General features: G+C 43.8%; 1 protein-coding gene across 50 annotated transcripts in view; it reads left to right on the plus strand.

Moving 5' to 3' along the window:
• The first annotated feature begins 24,501 nt into the window (after positions 1–24,501).
• The window catches only part of LOC138288307 (mucin-19), a 1,675,551-nt gene continuing 1,673,539 nt past the window's right edge, over positions 24,502–26,513 (plus strand). For 47 of the 50 annotated variants that reach the window (XM_069229764.1, XM_069229784.1, XM_069229763.1 and 44 more), the window contains exon 1: positions 24,502–24,616. In XM_069229764.1, the coding sequence (XP_069085865.1) occupies positions 24,568–24,616 (49 nt within the window). In that variant the 5' untranslated portion in view covers positions 24,502–24,567. The remainder of the gene's footprint in view (positions 24,617–26,513) is intronic. The other 3 variants (XM_069229817.1, XM_069229816.1, XM_069229815.1) reach the window with 1 other exon arrangement.

A 26,513-nucleotide genomic window follows, 5' to 3' on the forward strand; every position in this document is an offset into this window, starting at 1 on the left:
ATAAAAATGGCACCTGGAGCAAAAGAAAAGACAGCATTCTCCACACCTGATGGGCATTATCAGTTTACTGTGATGCCCTTTGGTTTAAAGAATGCCCCTGCCACCTTCCAAAGGTTGGTGAATCAAGTCCTTGCTGGCTTGGAGTCCTTTAGCACAGCTTATCTTGATGATATTGCTGTCTTCAGCTCCACCTGGCAGGATCACCTGGTCCACCTGAGGAAGGTTTTGAAGGCTCTGCAATCTGCAGGCCTCTCTATCAAGGCATCCAAATGCCAGATAGGGCAGGGAACTGTGGTTTACTTGGGACACCTTGTAGGTGGAGGCCAAGTTCAGCCACTCCAACCCAAGATCCAGACTATTCTGGACTGGGTAGCTCCAAAAACCCAGACTCAAGTCAGGGCATTCCTTGGCTTGACTGGGTATTACAGGAGGTTTGTGAAGGGATATGGATCCATTGTGACAGCTCTCACTGAACTCACCTCCAAGAAAATGCCCAAGAAAGTGAACTGGACTGTGGAATGCCAACAGGCCTTTGACACCCTGAAACAAGCAATGTGCTCAGCACCAGTTCTAAAAGCTCCAGATTATTCTAAGCAGTTCATTGTGCAGACTGATGCCTCTGAACATGGGATAGGGGCAGTTTTGTCCCAAACAAATGATGATGGCCTTGACCAGCCTGTTGCTTTCATTAGCAGGAGGTTACTCCCCAGGGAGCAGCGTTGGAGTGCCATTGAGAGGGAGGCCTTTGCTGTGGTTTGGTCCCTGAAGAAGCTGAGACCATACCTCTTTGGGACTCACTTCCTAGTTCAAACTGACCACAGACCTCTCAAATGGCTGATGCAAATGAAAGGTGAAAATCCTAAACTGTTGAGGTGGTCCATCTCCCTACAGGGAATGGACTTTATAGTGGAACACAGACCTGGGACTGCCCATGCCAATGCAGATGGCCTTTCCAGGTTCTTCCACTTAGAAAATGAAGACTCTCTTGGGAAAGGTTAGTCTCATCCTCTTTCGTTTGGGGGGGGGTTGTGTAAGGAAATGCCTCCTTGGCATGGTTGCCCCCTGACTTTTTGCCTTTGCTGATGCTATGTTTACAATTGAAAGTGTGCTGAGGCCTGCTAACCAGGCCCCAGCACCAGTGTTCTTTCCCTAACCTGTACTTTTGTATCCACAATTGGTAGACCCTGGCATCCAGATAAGTCCCTTGTAACTGGTACTTCTAGTACCAAGGGCCCTGATGCCAAGGAAGGTCTCTAAGGGCTGCAGCATGTCTTATGCCACCCTGGAGACCTCTCACTCAGCACAGACACACTGCTTGCCAGCTTGTGTGTGCTAGTGAGGACAAAACGAGTAAGTCGACATGGCACTCCCCTCAGGGTGCCATGCCAGCCTCTCACTGCCTATGCAGTATAGGTAAGACACCCCTCTAGCAGGCCTTACAGCCCTAAGGCAGGGTGCACTATACCATAGGTGAGGGTACCAGTGCATGAGCATGGTACCCCTACAGTGTCTAAACAAAACCTTAGACATTGTAAGTGCAGGGTAGCCATAAGAGTATATGGTCTGGGAGTTTGTCAAACACGAACTCCACAGCACCATAATGGCTACACTGAAAACTGGGAAGTTTGGTATCAAACTTCTCAGCACAATAAATGCACACTGATGCCAGTGTACATTTTATTGTAAAATACACCCCAGAGGGCACCTTAGAGGTGCCCCCTGAAACTTAACCGACTATCTGTGTAGGCTGACTAGTTTTAGCAGCCTGCCACAAACCGAGACATGTTGCTGGCCCCATGGGGAGAGTGCCTTTGTCACTCTGAGGCCAGTAACAAAGCCTGCACTGGGTGGAGATGCTAACACCTCCCCCAGGCAGGAATTGTCACACCTGGCGGTGAGCCTCAAAGGCTCACCTCCTTTGTGCCAACCCAGCAGGACACTCCAGCTAGTGGAGTTGCCCGCCCCCTCCGGCCAGGCCCCACTTTTGGCGGCAAGGCCGGAGAAAATAATGAGAAAAACAAGGAGGAGTCACTGACCAGTCAGGACAGCCCCTAAGGTGTCCTGAGCTGAGGTGACTCTAACTTTTAGAAATCCTCCATCTTGCAGATGGAGGATTCCCCCAATAGGGTTAGGAATGTGACCCCCTCCCCTTGGGAGGAGGCACAAAGAGGGTGTTCCCACCCTCAGGGCTAGTAGCCATTGGCTACTAACCCCCCAGACCTAAACACGCCCTTAAATTTAGTATTTAAGGGCTACCCTGAACCCTAGAAAATTAGATTCCTGCAACAACAAGAAGAAGGACTGCCCAGCTGAAAACCCCTGCAGAGGAAGACCAGAAGACAACAACTGCCTTGGCTCCAGAAACTCACCGGCCTGTCTCCTGCCTTCCAAAGAACTCTGCTCCAGCGACGCCTTCCAAAGGGACCAGCGACCTCTGAATCCTCTGAGGACTGCCCTACTTCGACGACGACAAGAAACTCCCGAGGACAGCGGACCTGCTCCAAAAAGACTGCAACTTTGTTTCAAGAAGCAGCTTTAAAGAACCCTGCAACTCCCCGCAAGAAGCGTGAGACTTGCAACACTGCACCCGGCGACCCCGACTCGGCTGGTGGAGAACCAACACCTCAGGGAGGACCCCCGGACTACTCTACGACTGTGAGTACCAAAACCTGTCCCCCCTGAGCCCCCACAGCGCCGCCTGCAGAGGGAATCCCGAGGCTTCCCCTGACCGCGACTCTCTGAAACCTAAGTCCCGACGCCTGGAAAAGACCCTGCACCCGCAGCCCCCAGGACCTGAAGGACCGGACTTTCACTGGAGAAGTGACCCCCAGGAGTCCTTCTCCCTTGCCCAAGTGGAGGTTTCCCCGAGGAAGCCCCCCCTTGCCTGCCTGCAGCGCTAAAGAGATCCCTTGATCTCTCATAGACTACATTGCGAACCCGACGCCTGTTCCTACACTGCACCCGGCCGCCCCCGCGCTGCTGAGGGTGAAATTTCTGTGTGGACTTGTGTCCCCCCCGGTGCCCTACAAAACCCCCCTGGTCTGCCCTCCGAAGACGCGGGTACTTACCTGCAAGCAGACCGGAACCGGGGCACCCCCTTCTCTCCATTCTAGCCTATGTGTTTTGGGCACCACTTTGAACTCTGCACCTGACCGGCCCTGAGCTGCTGGTGTGGTGACTTTGGGGTTGCTCTGAACCCCCAACGGTGGGCTACCTTGGACCAAGAACTGAACCCTGTAAGTGTCCTACTTACCTGGTAAAACTAACCAAAACTTACCTCCCCCAGGAACTGTGAAAATTGCACTGTGTCCACTTTTAAAACAGCTATTTGCCAATAACTTGAAAAGTATACATGCAATTTTTATGATTTGAAGTTCCTAAAGTACTTACCTGCAATACCTTTCGAACAAGATATTACATGTTAAATTTGAACCTGTGGTTCTTAAAATAAACTAAGAAAAGATATTTTTCTATACAAAAACCTATTGGCTGGATTTGTCTCTGAGTGTGTGTACCTCATTTATTGTCTATGTGTATGTACAACAAATGCTTAACACTACTCCTTGGATAAGCCTACTGCTCGACCACACTACCACAAAATAGAGCATTAGTATTATCTATTTTTACCACTATTTTACCTCTAAGGGGAACCCTTGGACTCTGTGTATGCTATTCCTTACTTTGAAATAGCACATACAGAGCCAACTTCCTACATACAGTTTATATGTAGACATGTTGGACCCATATTCATGTGCTTTACATTTCTTACATCGCCAAAATCCAGGAGTATTTAATCAACTTGTGGATGACATTTTTTTGTTGAAAAATGGCTTTGTGTAAAAAAGGTTCCCTATGGATGCCATTTTTCTATATGTTATGCTAGGACCGTCTGTTAGTGCATTTCTTAAAGTCTCATCATGCCGAAGTATCCTCCAGTTCCAATCCAAGATCTTCCTAAATTGCTTATGTTGATTAATATAATCTATAATCATACAGATTTTTTCATTCCTCTCTTTTGTTGTCCCACGTGTCACTAGGAGTTCCTCCCTTGGTTCATTTTTCACACGTCTCATAGCATCATTTAATACTTCAGTTGGACAGACCCTAGCAAGGAACCATTTTTTCATATCTTGTAGTTGCTCTTCTATATCATCCGTTTCAGATTAAGGGCCATATTTATACTTTTCAACGCACAACTGCGCCAACGCAGTTGTGCGTCAAAAAATTTAACGCCATTCTGAAGCGCCATGCGGGCGCCGTATTTATTCAATGACGTTAGCCGGCGTTAGCCGGCAGAGCTGCCTGGTGTGCGTAAAAAAAAATGACTTACACCAGGCAGCGCCGGCGTAGGGGAATATGGAGCTTGGGCGTAAAAAAATGGGTCAAGTCAGGCTGAGGCAAAATTTTCGCCTCAACCCGATTTGCGCCGTTTTTTTTTACTCCCAACCCCCATTGAAATGACTCCTGTCTTAGCAAAGACAGGAGTCATGCCCCCTTGCCCAATGGACATGCCCAGGGGACTTATGTCCCCTGGGCATGGTCATTGGGCATAGTGGCATGTAGGGGGGCACAAATCAGGCCCCCCTATGCCACAAAAAATATATATATATATACTTATCTGAACTTACCTTAACTTCCCTGGGATGGGTCCCTCCATCCTTGGGCGTCCTCCTGGGGTGGGCAAGGGTGGCAGGGGGTGGCCCTGGGGGCATGGGAGGGCACCTCTGGGCTCCTTCCGAGCCCACAGGTCCCTTAACGCCTGCCCTGAGCAGGGGTTAAAAAATTACGCAAACACGGCTGGACGTCATTTTTTTTGACCCGCCCTCTCCCGGGCGTCATTTTTGCCCGGGAGTATAAATACGACGCACATGCCTCTGAGTCATTTTTTAGTAGGGAACACCTACCTTGCATATCATTAACGCAAGGAAGGTGTCCACGCAAAAAAAATGACGCAAACTCCATGAACTTTGACGCTAGACGCGTCTAACGCCAGAGTATAAATATGGAGTTCATTTTGCGTCGGATTTGCGTAAAAAAAAACGACGCAAATCCGGCGCAAACAGAGTATAAATATGGCCCTAAGTTTCTTTTAGCCCTTAACATTTCACCATATGGGATGCTCTACTTTAGCTTTTTTGGATGACCACTATTCGTATGGAGTAAACTATTACAAAAGGTTTTTTTCTGATTATTCTTTGTACAGAGTTTGGTCTTCTTTACAAAAACATCCATATCCAAGAATGTTATCTGTACTGCACTTATGCAAGAGGTGAAGTTTAAGTTGAAATTATTACAATTGAGGGATCAGATAAATTCCTCCAATTCCTTCATTTCTCCCTCCCATATCAAAAAACTATCATCGATAAACCTCGTCCAAAAAATCAAATGTGATAAGGTTCTTGATCTTCTTCTCTCCCAATAGTTTCTGCTTCCCAGAATCCCGTAAATAGGTTTGCATATGTTGGAGCAAATGAAGTCCCCATAGCTGTACCTTGTTTTTGTTAATAATATTCACCATTGAAGATAAAAACATTATGGGCCTGATTACAACTTTGGAGGAGGTGTTAATCCGTCCCAAATGTGGCGGATATACCACCAGCCGTATTACGAGTTCCATAGGATATAATGGACTCGTAATACGGCTGGTGGTATATACGTCACTTTACCGTCACTTTGGGACAGATTAACACCTCCTCCAAAGTTGTAATCAGGCCCTGAGTGTCAAAAAAAAAAGCAACATTTCTGTAAGCATACTCGAATGTTCTAGATAACTAGTCGATCTTGCTCTTAAGAAATGTTTGATAGCCATTATGCCATCTTCATGTCGGATGGAGGTGTATAAGGATGTAACATCAATGGTGACCATGACATAGTTCTCTTGCCAGGGGATGTCATGTATCTTGGCTAAGAAGTCCATCGTATCACGTAAAAAAGAGGGTAATGCAGTAACATAGCTCATTAGAAACGTGTCAATAAATCTAGAGGGGTTTTCAAGCAAGGATCCAATTGAACTCACAACAGGTCTGCCGGGTGGCTCATTTAAGCATTTATGCACCTTAGGGAGAAAATTAATGGTTGGGGTGATCGGCTGTTCTTGCCTGAGATAGCTATGCTTTTCTTTGTTGAGGGGACCTGCATTATGCCATTTTTGTAGTTTTTGGTGATATTCCAAAGATATCATTTTGGTGGGATCTGTTCTAACTTTTTCATAATGGTGTATATTATTCAATTGTCTCATTGCTTCTTTCATATATGCAAATATGTCTTGGACAACAATATCCCCACCTTTGTCAGAAGTTTTAATTATAATTCTTGTGTCTTCTCTCAATTCGTTTAAAGCTTTCCATTCACCTTGAGTTAAATTACTCTGTTTTTGTTTCATTGGCTTGTTTTCTGTTATATTCCTATATCACTAATTCTTGGAACAGAACAATTTTGTTCCCGGGTGGTAACTAGGGACAAAAAGTTTGTGGAGGTTTTTTTAACATTCTCCTCCTTTCCATGTTATTAAGTCCAATTCTCTACACAGTTGTTCATATGGTTCCTCTGATATGCTCATATCCTTCAACGTCTCCTCAGACTCCATTTCCAGTTCTATGAGTGTTCTGAAAGTTGTTAAATCCTTCACAGCAACATTGGAGGTTCTGGGTTGATACATCTTGTCACTTCTAATCCCAGGGTGGTGAGATTTAAAATACTTCCTAAGTTTTAAATTTGAACAGAATTTGTACCGATCAATTCGGAGATTCACCAGATTTAATTCCATAGTTGGACAAAATGGTAATCCTTTGTTTAGGACCTTACATTGATCCATACTTAATGTTTTAGAGGAAAGCTTAATTCTGTATTTCAATTTTTCACACATTTTACTTTCTTTTTCCTCTTCCTCACCCTCTTCTTATTTTCTCTTCTTCTCCTCATCCTTCACATTTTAATTTGCCCAAATGTTGTCTTTGGTATCCTTTTCCATGAATCGTTTCCCACCCCCTTCCCTTCCCTCTCTGTCTCGTTATCATTTGTATTAGTCTCAGTTCTCCAGAAAAATCCAAATTTGTAATATCCGATTTTTCTTCCATAGAGCTTGCTTCAGAGCTCTTAGTTATTTCAGATGTTTCCTGATCTATTACCTTATCCACTGCTGCTCTGTTTCTCAGCATATCATATTTTCTGGCAAATGTATAAACGTTTCCAGATGTATAATGTATAATCTATGATTTGTTGCACTCCAGGAGAGTTTATTACTTCATCCAAAGAATATGAAACAATACCACCCAACGTGTTTCAACCTCTCAGTCTTGTTCACAGTTCATAAACAATTCCTTCCCATGAGTCTCTATTTATACTTTAGTTACCTACTACCAACAAAGTGCATTATGGAACATGTGGTCTTTCTAGAAAGTAAAAAACTAATAATCACCAAAATGTACCTACAATCTCAAACCATCATTTTAAATCACCCAATTTAGCTTAATATTAATACAAAGTGTCAAAAAAGCTTAATAATAATAATAATTTTCAGATCTACAAAAACGCGGGAAATAGGTTTCAATTGTTTTTCAGTAGGTTTAATGGAGACCAGAGTGTGAAATAATGCTGAAAGTATAGACATGGAGTATATAAGTATGGGGCACTGAAAGTACTACATTTACATATGCCTTCATACATATATAGGTAGAAAGATATATGTGTTACAGTCTGGATCGTATATGGGGACTATACTGATTATATGTACTAGAAATATAAATATCAGGAAAATAAGCTCCATTCTATCAGAATAACAGTACTCTTTCCCAATGGACTTTATTATATATGAGCACGATTTAATACCCTTTATACTCACTCGGTATTGCAAGTGGGACCTTAACAAGAATTCAAAACTTTCCCTCTGTATGTTTTTGTAGATATGAAAATTATTATTGTGACTAATTTCTCAGTCCCCTCCAAAGGAATCCACAAACCCTTGGTACCTTTAAAATCCCCATGATGTTGGAAAAAAAGGACACAAATTTGGGGTGGATAGCTTATGTGGACAAAAAAGAAATGGGGGCCAAAGCACAAATGACCCTAAATAGCCAAAAAGAGGCTCGGCATTGGGAGGAAAAGGCCTAGCAGCGAAGTGCATAAAGCACTTCCTTTTTCTTTGTCCTGTTGTTGCTGGTGTTCAAGCAAGGGAACCTTTGTATTTTAGATGTCACATAACAATAAATGATGAATTGATAAACTTATTAATGTCTCCTCTAAATAAACTTGTATCCCATAGTATTTTAAAGTTTTTAAAATATCTTATAACACTTTTTATTTATTTAAAGAAGTAATGTCACCTGTAGTCTACTTTTTTTAAATTAAATTAAAAAAGCAAAACTCTCGTTGAGTTTATGTTTTTGACCTTGTATTAAAGTCTAAATCTGTACAAGAAATTGTTCAGAAACGTAACACAGAAATGCACGGTTCGTCATAAATGCAATTTGCATCTTTATTTTGAGCATTTCCTAATCGCAACGTGCACTGAGGTCTATATTCATAAACTGCATAGATTGCCACAAAATTGGTTACTTCGTCCTTCTTCACTGCTACTCCTCCAAAGCTTGCGGAACCAGTTCAGAGTATTACGGGAAGAAGCTGTGCCAATGTCTGCGGCTCTGGAAGGATCTCCTTTTATTCTGTGGAGTCTAAAATTCTGCTTTCAGAAGTTTTCAATTATTTTTTTTCTGTTTTCCTAAGAGATGTTGTCTTGATGCGAGATTTCGGCCTGATGGCTGTTGTCTGAGGGAGTGAGAAAAGGAGACATAGTTCATCTGCCTGAGCATTCCCCACACTACAAGTCTGTTCCTAGTGCCATCACCACCGTTATTCATCCTAAAAGTGCTCACGAAGTATCCACTCACACCTGAGCCTGGGTGGCAGTGCAGACCATGACACTACACGATCTGCACTGCCTTCTGGGACATGTGGTTTCGAGCTGCAATGGTGAACTGTAGCTTTGGAAATTTCGGCAGCAGTAGGAACTGTATGGCACAGTCCCGCGCAATATGATTTCCCACATTGATTGTGCCGGAGTTTGAGACATGCATTTCTGTTAAGCAAGGCAGCAGCTTGCGCAACCCAGGCACACTATTTCGGGGCGTGTGAAAATATGGTGAGACCAAGGCTGACACAAAACCCCTGAAAACTATGGACCAACGTTATTATGGAACATCTAAAAAGGCAACAGGCCAGGAAAAAATCAACAAATGGAAAAATATTTTTCATTTATTTAATTTTAAAAATTCATATTTATATTCATGCATTCTTTTAGTGTCATCAGTCAAAATGCGAGGATCTTCCGCAGACCGGGGGAATTTGTTTTGGGACCTCTACCAGACCGATGTGCATTAATAGTTTGAAAAATCTGATAGGCCATTCGTGGACGACAAGAAATCTGTGATGTCATCATGAAACTCATGTAGAATATGTGAGCAAAGTAAGTAGACGCTTATCTGGCATTTCTAAAGTGCTTTTTCCAGCTACTTTCAGAGATAAATACCACGAATTTAACTCCATGTTAAGAGGATTTTAACATATAAACATGCCATCATGCAACTCAGAGAGGACAAACCTGAATCAGAAACCCAGGATCTACAGCCTGTGTATATTCTCTGTCCCATGCACTCTGCCAATAAATTTCGTCCACTCGTACCAGCAAGGCATATTATCAAAGAGAAAACAGGAAAATAGCATATGGGGGAAGATACCACGATTAGAAGAGGGATGCAAGTAAGATCATGTATTTTAAGATGTTACAGTATTGTCAGGAATCAGCAAGGTATCTGGAGTTTGAGAACTGCTACAAGACGTGCAAGGTTATTTTTTTAAGAAAGTGGGGGACCGGCCTTTGACCCCTGGGTGTCATGAGTGGCAGGCCAGCCCGAGTCAATGGTTATACTTCCATGTCATGAAAGGCAGCAGAACTATTTAAAGAACAGGATGGCTTGAGGAAGCTGCCTGCCAACATTCCGCATTGCATTGGTGTTCCACTTGCCAAATAGTTAGTTCACAGCTTCCCATTCACCACCATTATTATTTTGCTCTTTTGCAGTTCCTTCTTTACTTGATTTCTTGCTTATTAGAGCCAACTTGCACCTTGAATTACATTTTGGCTTTGTGATTTCTTCTGTGATTTATTCTATTCCCTTCTCTTCTCAAAAGTGTCCTGATCCATCACTGGTTGCTCAGACTTACTTCTCTCTGCAGAATATCAATCATGGAAGAATGGCCAAACAGCCATAAAACTGGCCTTTCCACCTGCATGTGGATAACTTCCTGCTTATCGTATAGCCATTGGATTCGAGTTCCTGACAACGGTGAACTGAGACAACCCATGCCTGTATTTGGTGTTTTTTAGTAGGAATCGGCGGAATATTTTAATCCACTGGCAGAATAGAAGGAATTTAGTAATTCCGTGTTACTCTTGTAATGCAGAATTACTGAAAATTCTGCTGCTTCACCAGCCCAATTATTCAGCACTGTTAGGTTTTTAAACAGGGATGGAAGAGGGACCCACAACGTTTTAAAACCACTGCAGATTAAACTTTAATCCACAGTGATTTTCAAACATAGATGTATAGCTCTCTCTTCTGGCTCTTTTTAAAAACCACTGACAGCACTGCTGTACAATACCCCTCGGTGCCCTTACATACTCAGAATGTAAAAGGCATGTATACTTTGAGTATGTAAGGGCGCTGGAGGTATACACAGCAGTGCATGCCACTCAGTGCCCTACATACTCTGCAGTAATCACTGCAGAGTATGTAGGGGCGCTGAGTGGTATGCACAGCAGTGCCATATCCCAAATGCACTTACAGTGCATACCCCTCAGTGCCCTTACACACTTTGCAATGATCGCTGCAGAATATGTAATGGTGATGAGGGGTATGCACTGTAAGTGCATTTGGTTTGGCAGCTCTATTTCTTAGCACAAAATGCATCCTCACAACCATTTGTGGATGCAAGGTTGCATTTTGCACTAAGAATATAGCACCTAATGCTCACTCCACCCTCTTGTGGAATTCTGCAGGGTCTTGTACAAATTTAATGTAATTCTGCAGAATTCCACAGAATCAAATTCGTCCAATTCTGCTCACTCCTACTTTTTAATAGAGCTCAGCTCATATGTGCCGATTTTTTCCCCCATGATACTGAGAACTGAAATCTGAGATTGAAAGGTGGGGTGGAGAGGACTGGTGGAGAGACCAGCCAGAGCTGCATGGGTTTTGAAGTGCCATAGTGGAGGACTGCCATACTTGTTGTGAGATGCTGAAGAGGAAGCTGCCCCTGGGGGATCAGCAACATAGTGGGGTCAGAAGGTACTGGTGCTGCTGGGTACCTTCTCGGTAAGCTACTGCCTGGAGGAAAACACTTAGAGCCCAGAGGAGGGGAAGACCTGTCTGGTGAGATGCATGGGTTCCAGGGAGGAGGAGCACACACCTGGAAGTGCACCAAAGGGCAGATACCAGGACTAATGCAAAATCCGGACACACTTGCTTAGATTGGATAGGTCGTACTGTGATGATGCAACCACTCTCACTAGGAGCTGTTAAAAAATGTGAAGGTTTCTGATGAAACACTGACATCTTCTGGTGTCAACAGTACACAGCAACCCCTCCCACCTCGTCTTTGAAAGTGAAGTTGCTCTACTTTCCCACCTCTGATGCCCTGCTTCTAGCTGATCTTTCCAAAGCAGCTGAATAAACATTTTTCAAGGACTGTCTAAATCGCTCTGCGAGAGATATAACATGTACACCTTGTCTACACAGTTGGACCACGGTGTGCTTCTTAAGGTATCCTTGAAGAATGTTATGGGGGCCCCACCGTCTGTCTCAATGTCTAGAAGTATTATCAGACAATCACTCTTCTCTTTTCAAATGTGAACATCAGGAGTATGGAAATACATTATGTAGCATCCTATTATTACATTACACTCCTATTGGTTCCTGAAATGCATCCTTCATAATACCCCACATCCTAAAACAGCTGCAAATGCAGCATCACAATAAAATGGGGAGTCACTTAAAATAAGCTATGTCCAGTGGCTTTGTCAGGGGTCATCACATTAATACGAATAACCAATTATTCTTTGGCAATGTATCTCATTATGTGGGTTTCAGAATTTATAAAGCAGGCCCAGACCCTTCTTGGGATCCCACAAGAGGGTTATTCAGTTTTTCAACCCTTCTGTGGAGCACTATGGGGCACTCCCGTGGAAAGTTATACATATGTTATGAATGCGCAGGCTTTCGCCACTCTTTTGCGTTTGACGGTGGCCTTGTGCCAACGTTTTTCACATGTGGGGTGAAGGGTGCCCTGGTCACACATGGGGTACCCACAAGAGACAAAGACATTGGGGGATGCAGGGGGAGTCTCAAGCCCCTGTGGCCTCAGCTGGCTCCCCACATGCATTCTAGGGTAAAGCAGAAGCCCACACAATTCCTTTCCTGCCTGTGGTGGGAGCCATGTTGATTCCTCTGCACAAGATCCTCTGGTGATAGAAGGCCACTGTGGCACTTCCCCCCCCCAGACACAGGACAGGAAACAAACCGACCCAGAGTTTTTCCTTCTGTTCCCAGGCTAGCTTGATTCCAGCGGCATAGTGAGTGGAATGGCATTGGTAGCAAAAAAACTATGGATTTAGGCCCACATCTCTGTACTGGGGGTGAATGTTTGACATTGTTCAGCATTACGTATGCCATTTGTTCTTTTTGCAATTGTTGCTTAAGTGGAACGGTTATGTTCAGACATGGGTCCCGTGTTCCCCATGCCACTGGATTCAAGCTAGCCTGGCTAGCTTGATTTCAGCAGCATAGTGCCTGAGACAGGCTAGTTTGATTCCAGCGGCATAGTGAGTGGAATGGCATGGGTAGCAAAAAAACGATGGATTTAGGCCCAGAACGTTGTACTGGGGTGAGTGTTTGAGATTGTTCAGCATTCCGTATGTCATTTGTTCTTTTTGCAATTGTTGCCTTAGTGGGATGGTTATGTCCAGACATTGGTCCCGTGATCCCCATGCTACTGGATTCAAGCTAGCCTGGCTGAGGAGGGGTGATACCCCAAAACCGGTCCCAGGATGCTTATTTCCATCCCAGGGAAGGCCTGGCCTGGCTGTTTGGGCTGGACTGTTCCCATGGGGAAAGGGTCTAGACTGGTTGCCATACGGGTGGGTCCAAAGTGGAATAGCATGGTTAGCATAAAAACAATGGATTTAGGCCCAGATCTCGGTACTGGGGTGAATGTTTGACATCGCTCAGCATTCCGTCCATCACTTGTTCTTTTTGCTCTCATATTATAAGGCCTACCTTAAGTTAGTACCAATCCTTACAGAGACCCTTTTGTGACAGGCTACCTGTCTTCAGATATGTTCCTTTTCATGATGGTAGTGCCACACATTTAACTGCCTCACATGCATGTGTTCACATGTTGCCAGCCCAGTGCCTGTTACGCTTGCTGTGTAGCAGTGACCGTATCTGAAACGGCAGACACTGGTGATTAGCACATTCAGTCCAATTGATCCAAACTTACTGTGAGTAATAATCAGGCGGGTATGCAACAGGCTAACTAAAGCATAAAGGCCCATATATATACTCTGTTTCCGCTGAATGTGCATAAAAAATGTTGATGCACGTTCGGCGCAAACCTTGCCCCATATTTAAACTATGACACTCGCGGATGTCAAAAAAACTCTGTGTGCGTCATTTTTTTGATCCAGGAAACCGCCTTGCATTAATGATATGCAAGGCAGGCGTTCCCGTCAAAAAATGACTTTAGACCTGTGCGCCCTATTCATACTCCTGCGTCATTTTGATGCTTAGGAGGGGGCGGGCCTTAAAAAATAGCACACAGCCTGATGTGCACCGTTTTTTAACGCCTGGGTGAGGGCAGGCGTTAAGGGACTTGTGGGCTCACTTCCATGGTCTCAGACCATGGAAGTAGTCCAGAGGTGCCCTTCCCTGCCCCCAGGGACACCCTCACCCACACCTGGAGGACACCTATGGATGGGGGGACCCATCCCAGGTAAGTATTATTTTTTAATTTTTTAAAGTGGCATAGGGGGGCCTATATTGTGCCCCCCTACATGCCACTGTTCCCAATGGCCATGCCCAGGGGACAGGAGTCCCCTGGGCATGGCCATTGGGCCAGGGGGCAAGGGGGCATGACTCCTGTCTTTGGTAAGACAGGAGTCATTTCAATGGAGTTGTGCGTCAAAAAATGGTGCAAGTCCGGTTTGAGCCATGATTTTTGACTCAAACCTGACTTGCACTTTTTTTGGACGCACAACCCCCATTTTCCCCTATGCCGGTGCTGCCTGGTTTGAGTCTTTTTTTTTTTACTCTGACCAGCCCGCAGCGCCGGCTAACATCAATCCTTAAATAAGGTGCCCACATGGTGCGTAGGAATGGTGTTAGCCAGAGGTACATTTTTTGACGCAAACCAGCGCCGGCACTGGTTTGCGTCAAAAAGTATAAATATGGGCCAACATCCTGTAGGACTAAATAAACTGGATCCCTTTGCTACAGACATTAATAAATAAATCACTACATTGTATGCACAGCTGTATACCTCTGATGAACCCAGTGACACTACTCGGAAAGATGCATTTAAAACCAGATTGCCTGTTCTGAAACTGCCTCCGCTCCTACCTAAGGAACTGTATCTAGAGATATCAGTCATAGAGATTACAGAGGCCATTAAACAGATGGCTAGATGGCTACTGGCATGGCGCCAGGTTCCAGCTTTCCCCTGAAGTTTTATAAGGCCAAAGCTCTAGCATGGTTCCTCTAATAGAGAAGGTCTTCATGGATGCTACAGAAAAGGACATCTTTCACCTGTAATTCACCAGGGCATATATACTCCTCAATCGTAAATCAGGGAGGAATGAAGGCTACAGGCCCATATCTTTTCTTAACTGAAATGTAGGGTGCACCCTCTCACCATTATATTCATACAGGCATTAGAACCTCTGGCAATAGAAGAGAATCCACCATTAACAAAGGGGTTCACACATCTGCAGGTGAACTGAAACTGATGCTCTATGTCAATGATATCTTGTTGACATTACCTGGCCCGAACACTTCCAAACCGGCCCTGATGGAGGTCATTACGAATTTTACCGATGGGAAATGTATGTGGCGTGGAGGCCTTTGAATGGCTTATATCAGGGGGTTATGGACTAAAAGTGAAGCCATGCCTATGACATCAAACACAATGCAGCGAGCAATGGCCAGATGACCATTCAAATTGATACCATGTAAACCAAAGTATTTAGGAACCCTTCTGAGTTGTAACTTTGATGGCATGGTGACTGATGATATATAGGCCACACTAAACCAGATTAAAACTCATTTAAAACATGGGAAAACACCAGAGCAGATGGATTAAGATTAAGATGCACCCACATGAAAACCTACTATAATGACCACCACCATTCCCAGTTGGCCTGCCACTTTAACTCTGATCTTGAAAGATCGGATTGAGTTTTCCTTCACTGCTATCAACAAAATGACATGATTGACAATCATACTCTTTAGAAGAGCACTAAAGTCTTCAGAGACCCAAATAGTTCCATACTCCAGGAATCCCTGCAAGTCTGGCCCGCAACGCACAGAAGTCTACATGAGAAGGCATTTCTTCACTTAGATGCTTCCATCTGGAACAACGATGCTGTGGGAAATGGCCTTTCTGCAGGGTCACCCCCAAACTTTTGCCTTCCTCCTTCTCTTTGTCTGACCTCATTTTTGCTGGCTTTAGGAGGTTGCACACTTTACCACTGCTAATTAGTGATAAAGTACATATGCTCTCTCCCTAAAACATGGTGACATTGGCTCATACTCAATTGGCATATTTAATTTACTTGCAAGTCCCTAGCAAAGTGCTCTACATGTGCCCAGGGCCTGTAAATTAAATACTACTAGTGGGCCTGCAGCACTGGTTGTGCGACCCACATAAGTAGCCCTTAACCATGTCTCAGGCCTGCCACTGCAAGGCCTGTGTGTGCTGTTTCACTGCCAATTCGACTTGGCATTAAAAAGTACTTGCCAAGCCTTAAACTCCCCTTTTCCTACATATAAGTAACCCCTAAGGTAGTCCCTAAGTAACCCATTGGGCAGGGTGCAATGTAGGTAAAAGGTAGGACATGTACCTGTGTAGTATATATGTCCTGGTAGTATAAAACTCTTAAAATCATTTTACACTGCTGTGAGGCCTGCTCCTTTCATAGGCTAACTTTAGGGCTACCCTCATATACTGTTTGAGTGGTAGGTTCTGATCTGAAAGGGGTAACAAGTTCATATTTAGTATGGCCAAAATGGTAATACAAAATCATGCTGACTGGTGAAGTCGGATTTAATATTACTATTTTGGAAATGCCACTTTTAGAAAGTGCAAATGCAAAGAGAACAGACTTCAGGAAAAAAACTGATGGATTAAACCCAGATCTGTGACTGGGGGTGAATGTTTGATTTGGTCTCCATTCCGTTCATCAAATGTTCTTTTTGCATTAGTCACCCCAAGTGGTAAGGGTATGCCCAGACGTGGGTCCGTGCTCACTATGCCACCAGATTCAAGCTAGCCTGGCTAAAGAGGGGTGAAACCCTGAAACCGGTCCCAAGATGCTTGTTTCTGGTCCAGGGAGGACCTGGCCTGGCAGTGCAGGCTGGCCTGTACCTATAGCGAACAGGGTCAAATCTGATTTGCATATGGCTGGGTCCAAACTGGAATGGTATGGTGAGTGAAAAAACTGATTAAACCCAGGTCTGTGACTGGGGGTGAATGTTTGATTTAGTCTACATTCCGTCCATCAACTGTTCATGTTGCACTTTTAGAAAGTGAGAATTTCTCTGCACTTAGATCCTTCTGTGACTTACAATCCACGTCTGGCTGAGTTAGTTGACAGTTCCCTTGTGCATTTCACTCAGACAACCCCAAACACAGGATCCTCAGTCCCACCTGCACACATCTGCATACTGAATGATCTTCCTGGGCAGGGGGGGGCTGACACCTACATGTCAAAGGACAGTGGCCTTCCCTCACACAATGGACTGCTAAACCCACTACTGCAACCCTGGCAGACAGGATGGAAGTGAAAGGGGACCTTGTGCATTTCTAAGCCATTCTTTGAGTTCTCCCCCACTTCAACGGCACATTTGGGTATTTAAACAGGGCCTCTCACCTTACCAACTCAGACACTTCTACAGACACTTCTGGACAAGATACCACTGGGGAAGAAACTGAACCAGAACCTGCAACCTGCCAAGAGAAGTTGCCTGGCTGCCCAAAGGACTCACCTGACTGCTTTGCTGAAAAGGACTGCTGCCTTGCTGTTGCCCTGCTGCCTCACTGCCCTCTGGCTCTGCTGAGAAGTGCTCTCCAAGGGCTTGGATTGAGCTTGCCTCCTGTTTTCTGAAGTCTCAGGACCAAAAAGACTTGATCTCTGCAAAGAACTCCTTGTGCAGAAAAATTTAGACGCACAAGAAGTTCTTTGCAGAGGTTTTGATGCACAGCCTGCATCGCGGTGAGAAAATCACTGCACACCGAACTGGACCAACGCAGCCCGGCTCCCCGAGTGGAGAGCGACGCAGCTCCTGCGGTGCGACCGGAACTTCAACGCACGGCCCACTGGATCGATGCATAGCCGAGCCGGAATGACGCAGCCCAACCTCCAGTGACAAGAATTTACGCAGCGCCTGCCTTGCGACTGAAATTTCCCTGCATCGCCCACCGGATCGATGCAGCTCCTGTGACTTCATCCTGCACGCTCAGGATTTCTCTGCATCGTCCCTGGGGCATTGAAATACTCCACAACCCAAAGAGGATCCAAATCTGTGCGCGTCCGGAGAAACAGTCACACACCACCCCATTTTCCATGTATCTCCTCCTCTGCGGTCCCTTGCAGATCATTTAGACACAAACCAGGTACTTTGCACTTGCAAGAGACAGTTATTGCTTTTAAGAACTATATATTTCAACATGTACTTATCAAATCTCGATCATTTTGACCTGGATTTAATTAAATAAATATTCTATATTTTCCTAAACCTGTGTGATGTATTTTTGTGGTGTTTATACTGGGTGATTGCATGATTTATTGCACAAATACTTTACACATTGCTTTCTAAGTTAAGCCTCACTGCTCCGTGCCAAGCTACCAGAGGGTAGGCACAGGATAATTTGGATTGTGTGTAACTCATCCTGACTAGAGTAAGGGTCCTTGCTTGGACAGGGGGGGTAACCTGACTGCCAACCAAGGATCCCATTTTTAACAGCTGCAATAACAATAGACGGCAGACCGATCTTGTGGAATGATGTCATGACAAAGTGCTGCAAACATTTGATCAGATATACTCAGACTGTACATTGATATCCTTTGATGATCTCAGGACTGAATATTGTTTGTGCAGAGCCCAATTCTGGCAATTCTTGTGCATATTTATACTTTTTGGTGCAAAACTGCACTAACGCCATAGCGCCTGGCGCCATATTTATGGAATGGCGCAAGCAGGTGCAAAGGGTGAGCTAGCGTCAAATAAAATGACTTTAGCCAGGTGGGGCTGGTGGTATGGGAGAATGGGGTTTTGCACAAAAAATATGACGTTAGGCTGGTTAGAGTAAAAAAAAGATGACTCTAACCACCCTAGCGTCATTTTCTGACGCAAAACCATCTATACCACATGACTCCTATCTTTGAAAAGACTCGTGTCCCTTTTCCAAACAAATTTTTCATGTCACTTTCCAAGTGGGCACCTTTTATCATTTACCATGTGTCCCACTGTCCCACACCTGAAACATTTACCTTTAAATTGTTTGTTTTTGTGTCCACATCTCTTTGTCACACACCCCCTTTTTATTTATTACTGAAACCACTTCAGTTCCACTGCTTGAAAGTTGCTTTTCTTATGACCTCAACACATGTCAAACTATGCTCCAATCTCATGGCTAAGTTTATCATTTCACTGAGAGAGGGGTCATCCCATGTCCACAACTCCTCTCAGACCTTATCATTATTATACGCCAACATGAATTGATCCCACAAGCGTTCCTCCAGAGAGTGTCCAAACTTGCAGGTGGACGCTAGTTTTCTCAACACAGTTATATATTCTTCAACTGTTTCACCTTTCCCTTCCATGCGCTTCCCAAAATGAAAACGTTCAAGGAGAGAAGAGACTGTGGGTAAGCAGTGGGAGTCCAATCTCATACTCATTCAACCCATCACTTTCCCCATCCAGCACATCAGGGAAATGGTCACACACATTCTGACCCTCAGGCCCCAAATAATGTAATAAAAGTGAAGTCTTTCTTTAAGCATTCAAACTAGTGCCACACATTCTGACATACCTCGAAAACATATTTTTCCATTTTTCCCACCTAATTAAAGGCTCACCTGGAGAGGACAAAAAAATGGAGGGTGGCGAAACGTTTTGCATTTTCGCACATGAATATGGCACAATAATAGTAGAAATCCTAAATGAACTGAAGATTATAGCAAAACAGAGAATACCTTTGCACACTCTCACTTTGAAGACACTGAACACACATTATAAAGAAAGTCACCTTAGTTGACCAAGGAAAGAAAAAAATGTTTTCCCTCGTCACAATAAAATAAAATTAAAAGGGTGTGCGAATCACCGCAAATAATAACACCAAGAGTTCCACTTATAATTCAAGGTGTGAGAATCACCGTAAGTGTCCACACATTAGCCACAAAGACATCATTAAAGTCAAATGGCTGGTGTGCGAATCACCGGTCACTGTATGGCTCCGAAAGACAGATGGTGGCTGGAGCGCATTATGCACAGTGTGCGATGGAAGAACGAATCCCAACAAGCGTGCACGCATGCTGACACACATCAGTGCAAATATTGAGCATAAAGAACTCAATGTGGTTGAAACAAGATTGCACTAAAATTTCAACAAAGAGAATGACTTAATCAGTGAATGAACGGACATCATTTTTTTTATAATGCCTGAGCACAAGGTCACAGTAAATACAGGTGAGCGAAATTATATTGCCCTCGCCTCCACAGTGTTTCTTAAGTTGTCGAGTAAATTGGTACATTTTGAGGCATTCCTAAAATAACTTTTCACCTAAAACAATGTCCTAATCTTTTAAAACAATATACAATTTTATAAAAGCTTACATTTTTATCAATTATAATTATAAACAAATTGCTGCCTCTGAGTCCTGGGAAAAACAAGTATCGCCAGTGAAATGAAATACTACTTGAAAAGCGCATGGCTACTCCATGGAGTGTCCTAGCGCTATGCCTTTTGGTGCCTACAGAGTGCTTTCAGATTGTCAACTCTTGTTGGAAAAGCCAGGTCTTCAGTTGAACAATAAGATGGCATCCAGTAAGCGAAGGTCAAGAGGAAGTTTGTTCCATGTCATTGGTTTGAGACAGAAGGTCAGTCCACCAGTTTTCATGCGGCGAATCTTAGAAATCCTCGCCAGCAGGTTGTTGGCTGACCACAGTTTTCTAGAGGGGGCATAAAAATGGACTACAGCCCTAAGACAGCCTACACCAGTTTAGTGTAGTGCTTTGTGGACCAGAACTAAGGATTTGAAGTTAATTATTTCTTTATTGGAAGCCAGTGAAGGGCACACAGGTGCAGGGACATGTGTTCTTGGAGGCAGGCTAAGCAGAATGCGGGCTGCCATATTCTGGATTACCTGAAGCCCGTTGAGCAGATAGTCCGGAAGTCACAGATATGAGGCATTTCCATAATGCAATCTGGAAGGTAAGAGTACCTGGACAACAGCCCTTATTTCAGAGAATGAGAGAAAATTTAAGAACTTTTTTTAATTTGCAGAAGCCCAAAACATGTGCCACCTACTGACTTAATTTGTGGTTGAAAAGAGAAGGAGTTATCGAATTTGAGGCCCAAGATCGTGACTATTCCTTCCTGAGTGCCTTGGGTGGGGTTTCTTTAGTCCACAAGGCTGCCATGAATATGGGGCATTGGAAATGAAAAATAGTATTACAGTCTTGTCTGCATTACATTTTAGTTAATCCAGTTGAATCCAATAAGAAACAGATGAAAGGCTTGTTTTAATGGACTCTCCCGCAATCCTTTCTACAGGTGGACAGCAGCTGAGTGTATTCACCTTTGCCCTTACGGCTGTGGCAAGCTAGGATAAAGGAGTGAGGTATACATTGAATAATGTGGGGCTCAGAGCGGGGCCCTGTGGCGCTCCCACTGTCAGCTCATATGCTCTTGAGGAGAAAAGAAGGACCCATAGTTCCTGTCCGCTAACCAGTTCAGGCCAGTCAACCTATCGAGATGGATTGGAGGCGTGCTAGAAGCCTAGAGTGAGGAACCATATTGAAGGCCGCTGACAGGTCTAACATAATCAGAATGGCCTGCTACCCATCATCGAAGGTGCCTCTCATATGTTCGATGACTTCCATCAGTGCTGTCTCCTCTGCTGTTACGTCTAAAGCCGGACTGACTGGGATGAAGCAAATCATTAGTTTCAAGATATTGAGAAAACTGCTGATTTAATTTTTTTTCAGTACCTTCGACAGGACAGGCACAAGGGATATTGGCCTATAATGTAATTGCTCATTAGGATCCGCCAAGGTTTTTAAACATTTTATTTAACCAGGGCAGGACCAGTAGAGCCAAATTTTATGTGATGATGCATGCAAACACACATATGTGGGCAATTTAGGTATGCATGCATATACACATTAAGGGGAAACCTATTGGTTTTACCTACTCTTTTTTTAAAAACTTAAAATGATCTTGGCACCTCCATCTTCATCAAAGCTGATTTAGATCACTGTGATGGATTATACAGCAGGCTACACCATGACAGTTTAGATGCTTTGCAGGCAACTGTGGGGTATGAGGTAGACAGTGAGGCAGGAAAAGACAGAGCAGAAAAGAAACAATGCAAGCATTTAATGATAACCAAAAGGCAAAGGGTGATGCACTGAGGAAAACACAAAGGTAATAGGTGAAATGCTTGCAAATTATCCCAGTCACTGGCAATCGTTTGGGTCGCATTCTGTTTTCCATCAATATGTTACTCTCAACAGAGATCAGCTATGTGCAATTCAGACCCTTTTCACTCCAATAGGAATGGTGAAACTCAAACTGCCAAGCCAGGTCCCTGCTCAATAGAAACATAAGCAATCCCAGACTGGTTTTGGCCTCTTTATGACTCAATGAGGTATAGCTTGAGTCTTGCTGTCTGAACACCGAACACACATGTGGGCATACCCATCACACTTAGGGTGTTGCACTGAGAAAACACAACAGTAATAGATAGAGTGCTTTCAATTAATCTCAGCCACCCGCAATCACCCATTCGAATTCCATTCCGTCATTTTTAACTTCCCACTCTGCAACTAGAGACAGAAACCAGTTATGTTCAAAACAGCCTCTGTCCTGCTTCAATGTGAACAATCGGGCTGTAGTGCACAGTCAGGTCCCCTCTAGACAGGAACACGAGTAACTACAGACTGGTTTCAGGTAAGGGCAGCAACTAATCAATTCAGCAGTAAAAACCACAGCATGACTAAGAAGGAAAACAACACACCAGAAAGACCTAAGACCGCCACACTCACAGTGGCGGTCTTTCCGCTGCAGTCCCGGCGGTAAAGACCACTGCATTACAAGTTTGGCCCAAACTATCACAACACCACCACCCCTGTGGGTGAGACCGCCGGACGTCAGGCTTTTTGCAGCGGTCGCCCTGCCATGAAAACCCTGGCGGTAACACACCTGGAAACACGAATCCCCATTTCTGTTGCCAGCATATGCACCCCCACACGTCCACACACTTGCAGACACACACCCACACTCGCCCACACACTTCCTGACACACATCACAACCCGACCGCACGCATACATATAAACACCCCTACCCGACTGCACGCATAGATACAAACACCCCCTCTGCATTCACACAGACACACACACCCTCCGCATACATGCACACCCGTCTCTGCATACATGCACACCCTCCTCTGCATACATGCACACACACACGCATGCACACCCATTCTGACACACACACACATGCTCACACACATACACACACACAACACACATGCATCTTTTCGGTCGGTCCACCTATCTGTCTGGGCCGCACAGCAGCCCACGTTGAGGTGGTTGTCGGTGGTTCCACCGCCAATGCTGCACTGCCGTGCAAGGGCATTTGTGTCAAATTACTTTTTGTAATATGGCATGCAGAGTTCTTGTGGGATGGTGGTGCTGGTGGTGAAACAGCCTCTCACCCACCATTGGTCAGGCCAACGGTGTCGGCGATCTGCCTGTTTATGGGAGGAAATGCATTGGTGAGTCGTAATATGGCGGTCTTCGGACTGCCAACACTGGTAGTCTTTTGGTGCCCGCTTCAACTCCGGTCTTAGCATAAGACTGCCAAAGTCAAAATTAGCACTCTAATGTTGTTGGTAGCAGACCCAACAGTAAGGAGCTCTTTTCCATAAGTGCAGATGAGGAGTTCAGCAGAAATGTAAAATACAGGAACAGCTGTGGCCAACACCATTTCAAGTGTGATGATTCATTGTAGTTTTTAGATGTGTAATAGTTTGTATTCGTTTCAATGGAATCACTCTCTAGGGGATGGAGTGATACACCTAACAGCCATTAAAGTAAATGGTTTTGAGTGAATTTTCACACGTCTAATTATCAGTCCTTTTTCCCACACCGTCTTTTTCTCTGGTTTAAAAATCATGCCATTGCTTAGACACTCTACCTGAAGTGTGTGCCTATCTGGATCCTCTACCGCACGCCATGGGGGGATGCTTCTGACGCTGAGAGCGTGATGTCAGCGCAGTCCATAGCAAGAAAACAGAACTAATTAACACCAGAAGTGGAAAATCGGATTGGGCAATATATTCCGCATAGAAAATTGCAATTTTGATTTGGTCATGTTGACAAATCTAGGGCATGACCACGCTGCATTGGCACCGAGATTCTCCTTCGCTCTGATAACCGCCAAACTCCAGCATAGTCTGCCTTTCAAAGACGTTCACAGAACATTACCACTAGCACTGTCTCCTTCGGTATTTCAAATCTGCTCTGATGTATTTTATTAACAATTCCGGAGAGATAACATCCGCCTGCAAGTGGATGGTTGAAGAACACTGTCTGTGAGAAAACCCCAGTGTAAAGTTGCAAAGCATTAAAATCCATGCATGTTGTTTGCCATTCAGTTACTTATGATTTCAAGAGAAGTGTATGTTTTACATTACAAAACTGCTTATCGTTAGAAACATGGTATATCCATAAAAGTGTTGTTGTGTATTCGTTATTTAATTTACTCTGTATCCTGGTTGATGGCCTGAACTGGATTTCAGAAAAAAAAGATCTCACTGTAATTACACTCGGTGCAAGTGGCACCTGCCAAATAAAGTTATTTGCTTAGCTTCCTGCGTTACCTGATGTCATCTTGCTATGTAAATGAGTAGGGGCAGCTCTTAGCTATATAAAACCGTGAGGACAGCACTTGCTCACGGCTCAAGACATTATGATTTCAGTTCTCCCCTAGAGCCCAACCTTACAATCCCTGCCATGTCTTTGACTATATTCCTATTACTATTGGTGCTCTTCCCCAGCCAAGGTAAGTTGTTTCTCCTAACACTATTGCACTGTGTGAGGCATTTTTCAATAATTAACTCTCACCTTTGTTTTATTGTCAATGGGTTTCTATTTGCATCCTGTGAAGCCGTTTTAGTGGGTCTCGAACATTTCTTTAAGATCTGTAAAACCTTTCTTCTTTTCTTAATTGTTGTATCACGGGTTGATATTTAAATGCAGTTTGCAAACAACTGGATAGTAAATCGAATACTAATGGCAATAACACGTTACGATTTTATAGGTTCAGAGTGTCAAAGCCTGCAGGTGACCATTTTGGCTGTAGCAAAGGTGCAAACTTAAGGGTTGATTTCAAGCCCTCGGGCCATTCGCTTAGCAGTACATTATTGGAAGACAAATTAAACAGGACACATAATAAATAATGTATTGCTACGATTGTTGCAGACTTCTTGAAGCTGCAGAAGAAAGGGCCTAGACGGGCCTAAAATGTAAATGGGGTTCAACAATCACTCCATCAAACATGATACCAATAATATGCATTCTATGGAGAAGCTGTTTCATCTTATACCTCTCTAGGCTGGTATGTGGCATGTCTTAAATTCATAGGACAAACAGTGAGAATTAAAAAAACTAAATTGTTTATGCACGGGTTGCCTTTTTACATCAAAATTATTTGCTCTGTGGTGAAAACCAGACATCAATTTCATTGAAAAAAATCCATGATTTGGTTAAAGATCTAGCACTTTGAGAAGTGTGTCACCATTTTTATAAAATGTCAGTGAAGGGCATAGAAAGGAGCCATTTCTTTTCATGGTTTCTATTTCACCCACATTCAATCACTAGTTCTATTGCTCCATGTCTACATATTGTTGCAACTGGAAAGTGAAGGAGAGAGCAAGGTGGCAGAGGAAAATTTCAATTCTTTATAGCTCCTGTCATTTCCATTTCGATTTTTGGTAATTGAATCAGCAATGATGCTCTCATAACAGACTTTAAAGTTGTACTTTTTACCTAAAGAGAATAGCGTTGTGCTGCAATTACTTCTTTTTGTTAGTTAACAGACAACTGTTGTTATACACATATGTTGTCCATGTTTGGTTTAATTCCAATTTATGTTCACTTAGACAATCAAAACGGTATTTGCTTCTCACAGTAAATACTCCCTTGTTTGTCTGTTGGAATAGCGGGGCGTACTTCACTTCAGGGGCGCAGACTAATCAGACAGCAGAATCTGTCTGCTGTTCCAATTCAGGATTTTCTCGTCACTTTCGGGTGTAATCCGCCATGGATAAATCACTCAATTTGAGTAGAAATTAATAAACATCGATTGTATCAGAGCAACTCCTCTCATCAATTTCAGAATTGGAAGACTTCAAAATCATGCGCGGTCCACGAATTGTATACCCGAAACTAATATTTCTTGATAACCAAGACATTCAAATGACAGTTTTTCACAAAATGATTATATAGATTATTCTCAAAACGTATGTGATTATACAGTGATGACGTGAAATAATCTTTTACTCTGGAATGATGTGACTAGTATGTCAAGCAGAAGCTACAGTGGTATTGTTAATAATATAATTAGTGCTGAGCCTACTTGTGTGGCATTCATCTATCCACTAAGGACGCTTTAGAGATATCACTGGTATGCACATTTACAGTGAGGCCCTCGACCTTTATTTCAAGAGTACAAAACTCTTCAAAAGTCACACTTGGTGAGTAGAGAGTCAATATGAAAAAAGGGAAATTGATTCAGTGATTTAAACGATAACTGCTGGTGTGATCTGCTGATTAAGTGTTCAAATCCTGCCCAGGGGTGTACCTTGGTGAGTAAAATTGGAGAGGGAGGCAGGCGTCAGATTTCCCAACTACCATTCTAGCACATTATGTAAAAATACATTATATGACAAGCAGGCAGC

The sequence above is a fragment of the Pleurodeles waltl genome, chromosome 4_1 (assembly GCF_031143425.1).
Source record: "Pleurodeles waltl isolate 20211129_DDA chromosome 4_1, aPleWal1.hap1.20221129, whole genome shotgun sequence".
Classification (NCBI taxonomy): Eukaryota; Metazoa; Chordata; class Amphibia; order Caudata; family Salamandridae; genus Pleurodeles; species Pleurodeles waltl.